At 41.8% G+C, this 16,530-nt stretch overlaps 1 protein-coding gene across 1 annotated transcript in view; it reads right to left on the reverse strand.

Annotated features, from left to right (window-relative positions):
* Positions 1-16,530, reverse strand: part of REXO1 (RNA exonuclease 1 homolog) — a 69,325-nt gene that overhangs the window by 5,880 nt on the left and 46,915 nt on the right. Inside the window, exons 9-14 of the mRNA XM_070747067.1 lie at positions 14,445-14,582; positions 10,509-10,622; positions 8,872-8,945; positions 3,581-3,691; positions 1,660-1,775; positions 466-604 (exon numbers count right to left, since the gene is read on the reverse strand). Of these exons, the coding sequence (XP_070603168.1) occupies positions 466-604; positions 1,660-1,775; positions 3,581-3,691; positions 8,872-8,945; positions 10,509-10,622; positions 14,445-14,582 (692 nt within the window). The remainder of the gene's footprint in view (positions 1-465; positions 605-1,659; positions 1,776-3,580; positions 3,692-8,871; positions 8,946-10,508; positions 10,623-14,444; positions 14,583-16,530) is intronic.

Here is a 16,530-nt window from a genome sequence, read left to right on the forward strand (position 1 = left end):
TCAATATCTTTTTGTAGGTGAGGTCTCCAGAACTGAACACAGTATTCCAAATGGGGTCTCACCAGCACTCTATACAGCGGGATCATAATCTCCCTCTTCCTGCTTGTTATACCTCTAGCTATGCAGCCAATACAGTTTGGGTTTATTCTGGTTTATTCTGTTTTTTTCCACGAATTCCCTGATAATTGACTGATATTTCCCAAACCACCGATTTCCCTGATAATTCTCTGATTTTTCTGTCTTCCAGGTTTGCTGGACACCCTGCTATTGGATTCTTCTTTATATTCTTTCTTTTTCCTTTTGGATTTTTAATTAAGACGGCTTAAGTACAAGAATATATGTTTCAAAGAAGTGCATCTTAAAACATCAGCCAGAGAAAGCAAAGGGTGTGCCCATAACCTAGCCACAGCCATCATTTCAGGGGGTTGTACCTAAAACATGTGTGCGCTTCTGTACAGCATTTACCTTTAGTGCAAACAAGTCACTTTCTAAACTGTGGCCTATCAGGATGGTGTCTGCGCTGAACATACTCAAGAGAACTGCCTGGACGTCCCGAAGATTTATCGATGCATTTTCCAGATCCGCCTCCGTCACACCAGAAAACCTGCCAAGGAAATGTTGGTATCATCAGGAGGGGTAATTCTTTTTTTGTTTTAATTCTGCTGCTTTTCAGACACATGGTTACCACATGTGCAATGGTAGGCTAACTTCTGCTTAGAGAACCCTCCTCCCTTTTCTTTCACAAAATCCCTGGCGGAAAATGGATCCTGGTATGTTTGTGTGTATGCTTGGTTTTATAATAGGGGTTTTTAGTTGTTTTTTATTATTGGATTGTACACGTTGTGTTTATTATTGTTGTTAGCCGCCCCGAGTCTACGGAGAGGGGCGGCATACATATCCAATAAATTATTATTAATTATTATTATTATTATTATTATCCTGATTTCTTTTTGGCAGCATTCTGAGATTGATGGCTAAAAGTGAGATTGATGGCTAAAAGCAGAAGATAACAACACAAATTTGTTGTTGTGAGCCACCCCGAGTCTACGGAGAGGGGCGGCATACAAATCAAATCAAATCAAATCAAATCAAAAATAAATTCAACTTCCCCCTGAAATCCAGCACTACACTACCCACGTGTGCCAAAGGGCCCTCTGACATCTCCTCAATGTTGTATCTTTGCAAATATCGCCACTAAAAGTGCCATCCTATTGGAAAGAACAAAGTTCAGAGAAGTAACTCAGAAAGAAACACGAAAAACAGGTTCTTCCATAGGAGAAAAATACTCGTCTCTCATTTCTTGGGGCAATGAGATCTAGAGAGAGATCAATGGTTTGGGAGTGCAAATGTTCTGAATTTTTTTTTTTTCTGATTCACAAAGCAGGACAAGTAGAGAAGCAGGCAGTGAATCTGAAATTCAAACATAAAGACCACCTGCTGAAGCTCTGAAGAGAAAGCCACAGGGAGGAAGTGAGGAAGTTAGCCTAGATGGGTGGGTGGGTGGGACTGGCACCTGCCATGGGCCTAACTTCCTCCATGTGGATTTTTTTTTCAGCAGCCAACTCTCAGCAGATACTCTGGCCCCTCAGCTGCTGACACCAAACGCACAGATTTTTTGCCAATGATCCTGATGCTCTTTCAGACTTTGTGGGCCCTCACCGAGTGTTGTAATCCACAACTTTGGAGTCCGGTTTGACAAAGGTATCGTAGATCACTTTCAAGTCTGAGTTGATCACAGTGACGCGCGTCAGCTCTAATCCTTGCTTAGTGTAACACTGCAGAAGACGAGATACAAGAGACACAAAAGAAAGCATGTTTTAGGAAGGGTTCCTACCAGCTGTTGGACAACAACAGCCATTGATTCATCAGACCCACCCACCCCCAGCCAATTTTGCAATCGTATAAGAAAGATGTGAAAAAGAATCAGGGGAAAAAAGGATTCCAGAATTTTTCTTAGTAATTTAGGTGAAGGGCTCAGAATGCCTTATTTTACCCACATTTCTATTTTGCCTTCTTTGTGAGGAGTTCAGAAACTGTAATTGGTACCTTCCAATCTATATTTTACCTCTGCAGTAACTTTCTGAGCTAGGGTTAAGTCCAGGGACGGGCTGCCCATTGCCGGTGCTCCTGGTGTGCTCCCGGTGATGAGCATGCGCAAGCATCCAGTGGATGCATGCACTGGTGCAAGATTCGGCTTCTGCGCATGCACAGGAAGAGAAATCTCATGATTTTGTCCATTTACACTGATTTCTTTGCTGGAAATTGGTGAAATCTCATGCACACACGAGTGTCCTGACAAAAGATTTTGCTTCCTGAGCATGTGCAGAAGCTGAATCTCGCACAGGCGTGCACATGCATGAGTTGGGAACACAGGGACTGCGCACTGGACTGTCCATGCAGCAGCCCTCTACTGTTTAAGTCTAGCATCAATGATCCCTCTGCTCTGGTAGCCTGCCCCACTTGTTCTCCAGAGGTATGGATTCTGCAACTCCTAAAATCCCAACCAGCAGAGCTACATCCCAGCATGAATCCCAGTGACCGGTTAGGTCCCACAGAGTTGGCCTTCTCCGGGTCCCGTCGACTAAGCAATGTCGTTTGGCGGGACCCAGGAGAAGAGCCTTCTCTGTGGCGGCCCCGACTCTCTGGAACCAGCTCCCCCCAGATATCAGAGTTGCCCCCACCCTCCTTGCCTTTTGCAAGCTCCTTAAAACCCACCTCTGTCGTCAGGCATGGGGGAATTGAAATTCCCTTCCCCCTAGGCTTATAGAATTTATACATGGTATGCTTGTATGTATGAGTGGTTCTTTAAATTGGGGTTTTTTAGATTATTTTTAATATTAGATTTGTTTACATTGTCTTTTTATATTGTTGTTAGCTGCCCCAAGTCTTCAGAGAGGGGCGGCATACAAATCTAATTAATAATAATAATAATAATAATAATAATAATAATAATAATAATAATATTGATGGGAATCCTGCAGCACCAACAAACCTAAAAGGCACCAGATTGAGGAAGGGACATAACAAGTACATCTGTGCCTTAGCCCCTCTCAGTCATGCTCAAACTAGAATTTTAAAAGAAGTTCAGTTCTGAAAACATACATATTATGGAAATGGGTTGAAATTTTAGTTCAGGCTTCTAGATTCTTCCCTCTTCCTCCCGAACGCACCAGAGTATTCCACTTCCCCTGAAACCTTTCCCTGAACCCCAGGCAAGCAACATTTTGTGGAGTCTGAGCACAATCAGTATTCTTCTGCCTTTTCACCATTTTTTTTCAGTTGAGGGGGCTGGAGTTCTACTTCTACAATGCAAACAATCATGTGGGACTTCGATTGTCCTATCGTGGTCACCACCCTGGCTTCTTTAACCACATCCTAGTTTATGTCCTTGCTGATTGCCTTCTCTTGAATCTCAACAGCCTTGTTTTACTTAGAAAACCCTTTCTTTGTTGCTTAAGTTCTCCATTAAATATGCATAGTGGTTTCCATACAAATGTACTGGACTCTTAGGGCATAAACTTTAAATACACATTCTTGATGAAAGATGAAATCCTTAACTCTGTAGGAGCAGCCAACCTACCATTTCACAATCCAAGGCGTAGATGCCGGGATGTCCATCTGCCCTTGTCAACTTTTCAAACGTCTTCACAAACCCTTCCAGATTTTCCTTCCGGCCATCATGGACATGTTGCTTAAATAGAGATTGGAAGGAAATTAAAGAGGTGTTAAAAAGCTATCCCTGAAAAAAATTGATCAGAGGGTCTCCAACCTTGCCCACTTTTAGTTAGCAGACTGGTGGTCTTGCAAAATTCCAACCTGAGTAACCACAATATTGAAAGTAAAAATCCCTTTTTTCATGGTGGCTGGAGAGAGGACTGAAAACTGAATCAAAGAGCAATAACAATTACAACAGTGAAAGAAAAAACCCTCACATTACAGAATTTTTTTAAAAAAAACTGCTAGTTCTCAAGAACATCCAAGGGACCAACACAGAAAATAACAAATGTATCTTTTCAACTTTCAATTTCCAAACATTAGGGGTGCTCAAAAGTTGTGACTTGCCTTGGGGATTGTAAAGATATTTTGGTTACGGTACTTTAATATAATTTAGATGTGCTTGGTAACTAACTACATAAATATCATAACTTCTTCACATTTTGTTTGTTTCATTTGCATAATGTATAAAAGGAACCTTGATGGTAGGCCTAATATTCTGTAATAGTATTACAGTATTTCAACGCTACCTTGAAAATGGCAATATATCAGGACAGCTCCCAGGAGCTTCTGTTTTAAGCACAAAAACATTTTACACATCCCTAGAGAAATGTGGGCTAAAAATCTCTGGAAAGGAAAAAGATCTGATCTCCTTTAGTATCCTCATAACTCAATTTCTATATCCCTCTAAAGACACTGATCCACAGCCTTTCTCACAGATGGTGAAGAGTCCCATATCCTCAAGGAATGCAGCAGCCTCAGGCCTGAACAGAATTACTTCCTTCTCCCACCACCAGTTTGCCTTATTCTCTGTCATGGAAAGTCCTGTTCGGGTCATCATACTGTGACCAGGGTTACTATGTAATTACAATATACTCTGAATTATAGCTTTGGGATTTGGGGTGTGTGGGGGAGAACATGTGCTAACAGTATGACCCAGCTGAAAAAAAATACACATGGACCTAGGCTGCATCAACCAAACCTAGTACAGTAGTACCTCTAGATACGAGTTTAATTCGTTCCAGAACCGAGCTCGTATGTCGATCAACTGGGATCTCGAACAAACGCCTTTAGACTTTGTTTTTACCCGCCGAGATAACCAGAAGCAAGGATTCTTGCGCCACCTAGTGGAAGCTCGGCTCATATCCCGAATTTGAGCTCGGGTGTCGAACAGAAATTTCGCTCCTGTCGTGGCTCGTAACTTGGAATACTCGCATGTGGAGCAGCTCGTATCTAGAGGTACTACTGTATTAAGTTCAAGATAAGTCTTTGTTTAGATCACACTTTGAGCACCAGCTTGATATTTTCAGATGGCCTTTGTTAAACTGGAATACGTTCAGTGAAGAGGAACTTACCAGATATCTGCCCTGGAAGAAAATAAAAATTGTGAGGAGGTGATATTGGGTATGCTTTGTCTAGATTGGGGGGGGGGGGACCTGCATAGACTAATGGCTGTGTTCAAATATCTCAAGGGTTGTTATGTATAAGATGGGATATAACTGAGCCATAGGGAAAAAAACCTCACAAGAAAGAACGGATTTAAAATACAGTGGTACAGTAGAACCCCGACTTACGAGACTAATTGGTTCCGGAAGGAGGCTCGTAAGTCAGAACGCTCGTATGACGAAACATTGTTTCCCATAGGAAACAATGTAAAGTCAATTAATCCGTGCAACAACAAAAAACCCCGCTGCCGCCGAACGCGGAAGTTAGCGTTCAGAGACAGCTGCGAAGCGGTGCGCGTGTTTTAAAATGTCAGAGCCGGCCAGGGGGGCTTGGGGGGAAGCCCCCGAGTTCCCCAGGCCGGCTCTGACGTTTTAAAACACGCGCGCTGCTTCGCAGCTCTCTGCTGAATCCGGAACGCTAACTTCCGCGTTCGGATTCAGCAGACAGCTGCGAAGCGGCGCGCGTGTTTTAAAATGTCAGAGCCGGCCTGTGGGGCTCGGGGGGAAGCCCCCGAGTTCCCCAGGCCGGCTCTGACGTTTTAAAACACGCGCGCTGCTTCGCAGCTCTCTGCTGAATCCGGAACGCTAACTTCCGCGTTCGGATTCAGCAGACAGCTGCGAAGCGGTGCGCGTGTTTTAAAATGTCAGAGCCGGCCTGTGGGGCTCGGGGGGAAGCCCCCGAGTTCCCCAGGCCGGCTCTGACATTTTAAAACACGCGCGCTGCTTCGCAGCTCTCTGCTGAATCCGGAACGCTAACTTCCGCGTTCGGATTCAGCAGACAGCTGCGAAGCGGTGCGCGTGTTTTAAAATGTCAGAGCCGGCCAGGGGGGCTTGGGGGGAAGCCCCCGAGTTCCCCAGGCCGGCTCTGACGTTTTAAAACACGCGCGCTGCTTCGCAGCTCTCTGCTGAATCCGGAACGCTAACTTCCGCGTTCGGATTCAGCAGACAGCTGCGAAGCGGTGCGCGTGTTTTAAAATGTCAGAGCCGGCCTGTGGGGCTCGGGGGGAAGCCCCCGAGTTCCCCAGGCCGGCTCTGACATTTTAAAACACGCGCGCTGCTTCGCAGCTCTCTGCTGAATCCGGAACGCTAACTTCCGCGTTCGGATTCAGCAGACAGCTGCGAAGCGGCGCGCGTGTTTTAAAATGTCAGAGCCGGCCTGTGGGGCTCGGGGGGAAGCCCCCGAGTTCCCCAGGCCGGCTCTGACATTTTAAAACACGCGCGCTGCTTCGCAGCTCTCTGCTGAATCCGGAACGCTAACTTCCGCGTTCGGATTCAGCAGACAGCTGCGAAGCGGTGCGCGTGTTTTAAAATGTCAGAGCCGGCCTGTGGGGCTCGGGGGGAAGCCCCCGAGTTCCCCAGGCCGGCTCTGACATTTTAAAACACGCGCGCTGCTTCGCAGCTCTCTGCTGAATCCGGAACACTAACTTCCGCGTTCGGATTCAGCAGACAGCTGCGAAGCGGTGCGCGTGTTTTAAAATGTCAGAGCCGGCCTGGGGGGCTCGGGGGCTTCCCCCCGAGCCCCCCAGGCCGGCACTGACGTTTTAAAACACGCGCACCGCTTCGCAGCTGTCTGCTGAATCCGAACGCGGAAGTTAGCGTTCCGGATTCAGCAGAGAGCTGCGAAGCGGCGCGCGTGTTTTAAAAGGTTGCAGCCGGCCTGGGGGGCTTGCCAGCACCCCCCCGAGCCCCCCAGGCCGGCTGCAACCTTTTAAAACACGCGGGATACGAGCGCCAAGGAGCTGTCTCCTGAAACCGAAAGCGGAAGTTAGTGTTCGGCTTCAGGAGACAGCTCCTTGGTGCTCGTATCCCGAATGTGAGCTCGGGAGGCGAACAAAAATGTCGCTCCCCTCCCAGCTCTTATCTCGAGTAGCTCGTAAGTAGAGCTGCTCGTATGTCGAGGTTCCACTGTACTCCTACTTACGAACTTAATTTGCTCTGTGACCAGGTTCTTAAGTAGAAAAGTTTGTAAGAAGAAGCCATTTTTCCCATAGGAATCAATGTAAAAGCAAATAATGAGTGCAATTGGGGAAACCACAGGGAGGGTGGAGGCCCTGTTTCCTCCCAGGAGATTCCTAGAGAGGCCCCATGGAGGCTTCTCCCTGCCTTTTCCAGCCCTGTTTCCTCCCAGGAGATTCCTAGAGAGGCCCCATGGAGGCTTCTCCCTGCCTTTTCCGGTTACAGTTTCAGAGGCTCGGGTTTGTAAGTGGAAAATGGTTCTTGAGAAGAGGCAAAAAAATACTGAACACCCGGTTCTTATCTAGAAAAGTTCATAAGTAGAGGTGTTTGTAGGTAGAGGTACCACTGTAACTGGAAAGTTGTTTTGGGCAGCTTTCACAGGAGATGTCTGAAAAGAGGCCATCTGTTGGAGATATGACAATAGTAGACTCTTGCACTGAGCACATGGTTGGGTTAGATGACCTCAAAGATCCCTCCCAGAAGGATTCTTGGCGTTCTCTGATTCTTTGATCTCCCCACTTCTATTCGGGGAAAGTGTTAACTTGACTGAGACTGTGTCATTGTCCTCAGTAGCCAGTGCCCCGTTCTGAGCTTCTGTCTCAAGCTGTTACAGAAGATTCATGGGTGATCAATGCATGACTGATAGATGAGGACGCATGTTTTATGATGTAGGTTTTATGATGAATGATTGATGGGTGAATGTTTTAATTTATGGGGTTTTATAGATTATTATCATGTTTTTTATCCTTGTACGCCGCCCTGAGTCCACTGGAGAAGGATGGCATATAAATCTAATAAATGAAATGAAAAGAGCAGGGGACTAAAGATGATTAATTGGATGAAATTAATACTCATGGTGGAAGAACAGGAAATAATTTTGCTATAATGGCCCATGTGCTTCATGGCATAGAACCTTGTATTCTGAGGGACTGCATATCTCCAACTGTTTCTGACAACCCAGTATGTTTGAACAGCTCCTCTCTATTAAATGCTGCCATCTTGTGGGGCTGAGGAAGTGTGTTTCCTCTGTCTCTTCCTACGGAACAAGAGATACAGATGGCACCCCCTCTCCTGGGGTTAAAACCTGGATCTTTCATTTGAAGGCCTGGATTTAATGCATGTAGTGATGTCTACGGAGAGGGGCGGCATACAAATCTAATAAATAATAAATAATAAATTATTATTATTATTATTATTATTATTATTATTATTACTATTTATTATTATTATTATTATTATTATTATTTAAGACTCCCGTTGTATCTGTTGACATTCTGATGGTTATAGTTTGGAACGCTTCTTTGAGTTTTAGTTTTTATTGTTTGCTTGATTTTACAGGCCACCCAAAGTCTAATGCAGTGTTATCCAACCTTGGCAACTTTAAAACTTGTAGACTTTCATTCCCATACGGGCTGAGAAATTCTGGGAGTTGAATCCACAAGCCTTCAAAATTGCCAAGGTTGAACATCCCTGGTCTAATGGATTGGACCACTGTCACAAATTTAATAATAAATTAAATATTTCTGTCCTATTACTAGAGGGAATGCTTGATAGAAGGGGCCGCCCCGAGTCTTCGGAGAGGGGCGGCATACAAATCTAAATAATAAATAAAATAATAAATGTTTTTTTTCCTCAAGCCAAAGTAAGATTGAAAAGCATCTCCAAAGATCAAAGTGGCAAAGCTGTGATTATAGTCAGAGAGAAGGTGGTCCACTTCACCTTGTACTTCATGGTTTAACTTAACATGGTTACATACTTTTGCAACTTGGCATCCGAGTGAACCCACAGCTCCCGAACAACAGCTATAATGTGTTTCCCAGCCACCTGGCACTGCAAAAGAGACAGAGAGAGAAAGAACTAAATCTTTGTACATAACCATCGATCAAAGATTAAGCCAAAACTAGTCTGATTGATAGAATCTTGATTTTAATACCAACACAATTCCTTTCTATCAAACTACTTGGGAAGGGTTATGTTTAAAATCATTACTTATAATTATGATGCAGGCTATGAAAATGATGTTAAGGGAAAAAGAAATTAAACAGTAGTATGAACAATAACATACCGTATTTTTTGGAATACAAGACATACCCCACCCCCCAAAAAAAGAGGCTGAAAATTTGGATGCGTCTTATACTCTGAAGGTAGCTTTTTCAAAGCTTTTTTTTTACCATAACAAGGTGCTAACAATCTTCTTGACTTGTAATCTTTTTCATTGCTACTCTCTCCGAATAATTGTTTTCCCAGCCCTAAGTCTTTGCAGGCTTTTTTTCATTGCTACTTTCTCCAAATAAGGTTTTTTTAAGCCCTATCAGATAAAATAATGTGCTGAAGCTGACCAAACTAAGGACGCTAGCCGGATGAATACCTGGTAAGCAGATTTTCCCCCCTATTTTCCTCCGCAAAAAACTAAGGTGCGTCTTATACTCCGAAAAATACAGTAATGAACACAGAAAGCTAAAGTAGACTTCTGAAATATTTCTAAGCCTTATCATTTAAATAATCTCTAAAAGAATTACATACTAGTTCTTTGAAGAGTGGGGTTGGATGGCAATTGATCCAAGGTGATTCTGATGAATGGGATCCCAGTTTGCTTCCATCACAAACATAATTGTGTCTATTGTCTTTTAATTGTGTCACTATACTTCTTAAGACTACAATAATCTTGCATGTTAAAAGTGTAAATGTGTATATATGTAATAAAAATTATTTTCTAAAAAAAAAAAGTGCTCTGAATGACTATTTACTCATTTGGGATTTTTTTTCTCCTTAAAATTTGAAAATCTTTGCTATTGAATGTTATTTGAGCTACATGGAAGCCCTCTTGATATATAAACAGAATCTGAGGGAACAAATAATGTCATAATGTGATGTCTGTGGAAATTCATTTCATCCAGGTAATAATTGTCTCAAATGTGCTTTTTCAAAGAGTAATTGGACTGTTTTTTAAGGAAGAAGAAAAAGACCTTTTAGTTCTCATCCAAGAAACTTTATCAATTGTGACTGGACTGTGAGGGGATGCTATTCTTCCATTTTCCCCACCATCAACTCTCAACGGATGAGAAGTGAAACGTCATTGTCTTTCTCAAAAAACAGTCCAGCTGCCTACTGAAAAAAGCACCTTTGAGCTAAAATGTGATGCTTCTCTCATTTTCTTCATTGGCCTCCGATATCCAACATGCAACCTGACTATGTGACATTACTACTACAAAACAGGGTAAACTCATGGCCAGGAGCAGAGATCTAAAACCTAGTTGTCTGAGTTCTCAAAGCAGCTTGCAAAATGCATAACCTCACAGGTTTCTTGTGAGAATAAAAATCAATGTTGTGCACTTTGAAGCGCACATTGGAGAAATATACCTTTTTTCCCTTTTTTTTAAAGTAAACTATTACCTCTTTGCTTACGCAATTTCCCCCAGTGATGGATGCATTCTTCTTTACGGACACAATTTCCAGAAGGTGATACCATGTAGTCTGTGCCACAACGACAACAAATCCTGCAAGAACCTTACAGAAGAAAAAAGGAGTGTGTTAAAAATATAGATATTTGGGTCTCAGTCCATTCTCATATATTTACCTAAAACATAATTTTTTAAAAAACAAACAAACCTATTTTCTCCCAATGAGATAAACGGATAGTATTGTTTGGGAAGTCATCAAAATAGAATTCTTTATTGGCCAAGTGTGATTGGACACACAAGGAATTTGTCTTTGCTCTCAGTGTACATAAAAGAAAAGATACATCAAGAATCATGAGAATACCACAACTCATTTGCAAGGGTAACTATACTGATTGGATGAAGTGACAACTGAAGGGTCAATGGCTATTTTTCTCTCATCTATGAACTGTTTCCAACCAATATTCAAACATTTCATTGGTGTTTTCCCCCATAACCCATCAAAAATGTAAAACTCCCATTAGACAAGCTGTTAAGAGATTCAGATGCTTGCCATCTTGTGGTATGAGGAGCAATTGCATCAAGGACTGAGAAAACTAAAGAAATCAAGTACAGATTACTTATGTACGTACCTAAGCAAATTATTAAGTTGCACCCCATTTTCCTACCTTTTTAAAAATCATGTTAAGCAAATTACTGCAATTAAGTAAATAGTGGGGCCGTTCCCTTCCCCCACTGACTTCACTTGTTGGAAAGTTACAAATGACAATTCCAGGATCCCAGATCATCATAAATACATGCCTGTTGCCAAGTGCCAGAATTTAATTCACGTGAATGTGGGGATGCTGAAAGAGGTAAGTATGATGACCAGTCTTAACAAGCCACTTGTTTTCGTGCTGGTGTAGCTTTGAATGGTCGTTAAATAAATGGTTGCAAGTCAAGAACTACCTGTTATTCAGACAGGTGAAACACCCACATCCACATTTATTCTGGAGAAAAGTTTTGTCTCTCTTGGGAGGAGGAGCTTGCAGTAATTCATCTTAGGAAAACCTATGTGGGTGCCTCCTCAGTCAGGGTACCTCTAATATAAAAAGGTCAACTGAAAAGACTGAATTCTATGGAAGGAAGACAATTCTGCTTTTTTCCAAACTGACGCTTCAGAGCCGCATATGGCCCCATAAGCCTTGCCTGTGGCCCCTGAGATAATTTTAACTGCCTCAATGGCATGATTTTTAACATGAAAGAAGGAGAAGATTATTAAATACCCACATTAGTAATTGCATGGATGTATATCATCAATTCACCTCTGATTTTCAGACCCCGCTCCTTGTTTGTTTGGACCGTGGTTATTCTTAATATTGTACTTTCCAATTTATCACTCCAACACCAACCTTATCCCCTTCCCTAAATTAGGCATCTATGCTATAAAGCTATACCTACCCCGTTTCCCCAAAAATAAGACAGTGTCTTATATTAATTTTTGCTCCCAAAAGATGTGCTACGTCTTATTTTCAGGGGATGTCTTTTTTTTTTAATGAAGAAGTTTTCCACTAAACAATTAATTTATAATAAGCTTTAAATATGGTAAATTGGAACTCTTATGTCTAGCAATCAAAAATTTAATAAATAGAAGCAATATGTATCAAGCACTATCAATGCCACCAATTACTAGTTTAGCTTATAATTATTAAATTATAACATATACACAGTAAAATTATTCTAAAGATTATATAGATTCCTAACACTATAGTTGTAAATTATAATAGTTCTTAGCAAATCTTAATTAGCAAATCTTATTATTATTTATTCATATAAGTATTTACTGATTAAATTAACCTTATGAAATCAATTATATCAAATTGTAAAACTACGGTATACGTCACCTATGTCTTACTTTTGGGGGATGCCTTATATTAGGCAATTCTATGAAGCCTCTCCTATGTCTTACTTTTGGGGGTGTCTTATTTTCAGGGAAAAGGTATTATACAGGCTCCCAGATGACTGGAACATTAAGCTTGGACAACTCAACACCACCTTTCTTTGATCTGACGGCAGGAACAGAGGGATTAGAAAGGGAATAAAAAATAAGTCAGTAAGTGTTGTATTGCCTCTGTATAAATCGATGGTGAGACCACACTTGGAGTACCGTGTACAGTTCTGGTTACCTCAAGAAAGATATAATGGAACTGGAAAAGGTGCAAAAATGGGCAACAAGAATGATCAAGGAAATAGACTACCTCCCTTATGAAACCAGGTTGCAACGCCTTCCCTGAAAGACGGCATTTAAGGGGGGGACTTGATCAAACTTTATAAAATCATGCATGGGATAATAAAGGTGGATAGAGAAAAATTATTTTCTCTATCACACAATACCAGGACGAGGGGGCACTCCCTAAAGCTCATAAGTAAGTGAGGACAAATAAAGGGAAATATTTCTTCACCCACAGGGTTGTTGGTTTATGGAATTCACTTCCAGAAGAGGTTGTGAAAGCTGTCAGCCTGGATAGCTTCAAGGCAGGATTAGACAGATACATGGATGCCAAGTGTATCGGTGGTTATTGAAACGGATGTCCATGTGCTACCTCTATGTTGGTTGAGGCAGGCAGGATTCCCTTGAGTACCATTTGTTGGGGGTTGAGGGAAAGGGAGGGTTTTGCCTTCTCTTTCTACTCAAGATCCCCATGTACAATTTGTGGGCCATGTGTGACACAGAATGCTGCACTTGATAGGCTTTGGCCTGATTCAGCATGGCTCTTATGTTCTTAACTGCTGTAGATTTAGGAATAGAGACTGTCCGCCAGTCCACTGACATCTGCTATTATAACTGACAACAAGCACAACGACAACAAGAAGAAGAAGAATACTGGCTGCACAAGAACAGGCCATTAGAATGAATGCTATCAAAGTCAGAATTGAAAAGTCAACAGACGATCCAAAGTGCAGACTCTGTAAACAAACAGACGAAACAATTGATCACATACTCAGCTGCTGCAAAAAGATCACACAGACTGACTACACGCATAACATGATGCTGTGGCACAGATGAGGCACTTGTGCCGGAACTACCATTTACCAGTGGCAAAGAACTGGTGGGATCAAAAGCCTGAAAAAGTGGTTGAAAATGAGCAAGCAAAACTACTGTGGGACTTCCAACTTCAGACTGACCGAATTCTGAAGCCTAACACACCAGACATCCTGATAGTGGAGAAAAAGAAAGTATGAATCATCGACATCGCAATCCCAGGGGACAGCAGAATTGAGAAGCAGCTAGAGAAATTAGTGAAATATGAAGATCTAAAAATCGAGCTGCAACAACTCGGCACAAGCCAGTGAAAGTGGTTCCAGTGGTCCTTGGCACACTGGGCGCAGTGCCAAAGGATCTCAGTGGACATTTGAAAACCATCGGAATTGAGAAAATCTCCATCTGTCAATTGCAAAAAGCCACTTTACTGGGATCGGCACACATAATTCGTCGCTACATCACACAGTCCTAGGTGCTTGGGAAGTGCCCGACTGATGATGAAATACGAAATCCAGCATAGTGATCTTGTTTGCTGGGTTGTATTGTGTTAGATTGATTGTGTGCTTGTTTTTTAATATTCTGGGGTTGTTTTTATGAAATTTTTAGAGCTTAAAATTGTAATTGGATTGGTGGGTATTGGATTTGCTATTATGTATTGTTTTTACTTTGTTGTGAGCCGCCCCGAGTTTGCAGAGAGGGGCGGCATATAAATCCAATAAATCTAATCTAATGTAATCTAACAACAACAACAACAATAATAATAATAATAATAATAATATCCCCATCCACAAGCAGTTGGTGTAGAAGTCTGCCTTGAAGGGAATAAACTGGCTGAAGGGGTTCCTTTTCTGGCCCCTCTGTTTCTTCTCATTAAACAGAACATTCTTTCTCCAGTCCAGCAGAACTCACCATCCGTCATTTTCTTCTCTTCTGCAGCAAAGACAACAGCCCGTCCAGATCTCTCAGGACAAGGTAACGGGTAGCCATGCTCCTTCAGTTCATCCTCTGTCAGCACATACTCTTTGAGCCTTCGGTACAAGGCAGCCCCTGAGGATGACAAAGGTTAGGAAATGTTTATCTAACCATTTTCTCTAGCTATTCTGAGACCAATAACCCCCCCCCCCCCCCACACACACACGGAAATACTTGGGACAGCTTACGCAGCAACAAAATGGTAATTGCAGTTGAAGCAGCATAAAACCAAAGCACAGGCAGATGTAAGCATTGAGGGACTGGGGGCAAGGGGGTGGGCGAGAGAAGTAGGGGAAAATGCTGAGAAGAAACGCCAGGCTGTTTTTTCCTACAGAGACCACTATAAGAGCAATCCCGCTGGACAAGGCCGAGGCCTGGGCTAGTTCAGTATTTTTTTTCTTTTTTTTTCTTTTTTTTTAAAATAGTTTTTATTATATTACAAAGGTTAAAAAGGAAGAGCAAATATATCTTGTTTTACATCACTGTTTCAACATATACTTATAATTGTATAATCAATGTGCTTATCTTCTTAATTATTTTGTACAGATATTCCATGTCATTTCAAAACGAAAATATTGTTACATCAACATTAAGATTAAATTCTAAACTTTTCTATATACCGTAAATACTTTGTACATTCTTGCCCTTCATTCGCCCATACCCCCCCCCCCCCATTGAACTGTTTTGTAACAGTTCCAACTATCTTTAATTGTTGGTATGCGGCATATGGCGGCCGCGGTTTTTAAAGGTTTTATTCTGTCATACACTTTCTCTAAGGTCAGTTTGGATTGAGTTTAATATCGAATCAATTGAAGATTTTCAGAATCTATTGTTTGTTCACTATCATTGTTATTTTCATGTATCATCTTGTTTTAATTTTAATTTTTTGTCTTTATTCCTTGTTACCCATTCATAAAATCTTTCCCAAATTTCGTAGTATTTTGAGTCTTCTTTGTTTTTGAGTTTTTGGGTAAGTCTGTCCATTTCTGCACAATCATATATTTTTTTAATAATTTCTCTTTCTGATGGTGTATCCTCTTTTTTCCAGTTCTGTGCTATTGTAATTCTTGTGGCTGTGATTATGTGCTGAATCAGATAGTAATGATCTTTTGTTTCTTATGGTGGTCATTTCCTCTGGGATGATGGAGACATTACCCCTCTTATAACTTTGTTCCTCCAATACTACGATGGGCTCTCTCCAAGACAGAAATAACCCTAATCCTGATAGATCTGTCCTTCATGAATTTAAGTTTACAGGTGGTCCTCCCCTAAAAGCTGGCTGCTTAGCAACTGTTTGATAGACAGACTTCCCTAGTACTATTTATGACCACTGTTTTCGAAGTTCTGATGAAGTTCTGATGACTACCCCTTCCCCCACAGTGGCCAATCTTGGATGCTTGGCAACCAGCTCACCTTTACGGCCATTTGAAGTATCCCATGATCACCCCACCATAATTGTCAGCATCTTTAGCTGCTTTTTAAATTATTATTTAGCATCTGAGAGAATGCACATACATAACAGTATATAGAAAGAACATTTAATGCTATGGTGCTTGAGCAGGGGGTTGGACTAGAAGACCTTCAAGGTCCCCCCTCCAACTCTGATATTTGGTTACTCTGTACAAATGTTCCCTTTTGGTTCTCAGTTAAAAAAAAATGCCCTTTGGGGAATTAAGGTTCCCTTAATGTCTTTTGTTTAACTGTGACATTTGCTTAATGACCGCTGCAAAAATCTTTGCAAAATCAGGCGTGAGTCACTTGAGTCACTTAATGACCACAACTTATGAGCAAAATTCTGGGCTTAATTATGGTCATATGTTGGAGACCACCTGTGATGAAGTCTATGGCCATTACTGTGTCCTTTTTGCTTCAACTGCAAAGAATCCCAGATTAATTATGTACTATAGGAAACAGCGCTTTCTTTGTCTCATCTACATTTCCTTCCATTCAATTTCACTGCATGACCCCTTAAGAGAGGGAGCAAAAAGACCTCTATGTCCATTTTCTTTACAACATATCACCT

Source organism: Erythrolamprus reginae, chromosome 1 (assembly GCF_031021105.1).
Source record: "Erythrolamprus reginae isolate rEryReg1 chromosome 1, rEryReg1.hap1, whole genome shotgun sequence".
Taxonomy (NCBI): domain Eukaryota; kingdom Metazoa; phylum Chordata; class Lepidosauria; order Squamata; family Dipsadidae; genus Erythrolamprus; species Erythrolamprus reginae.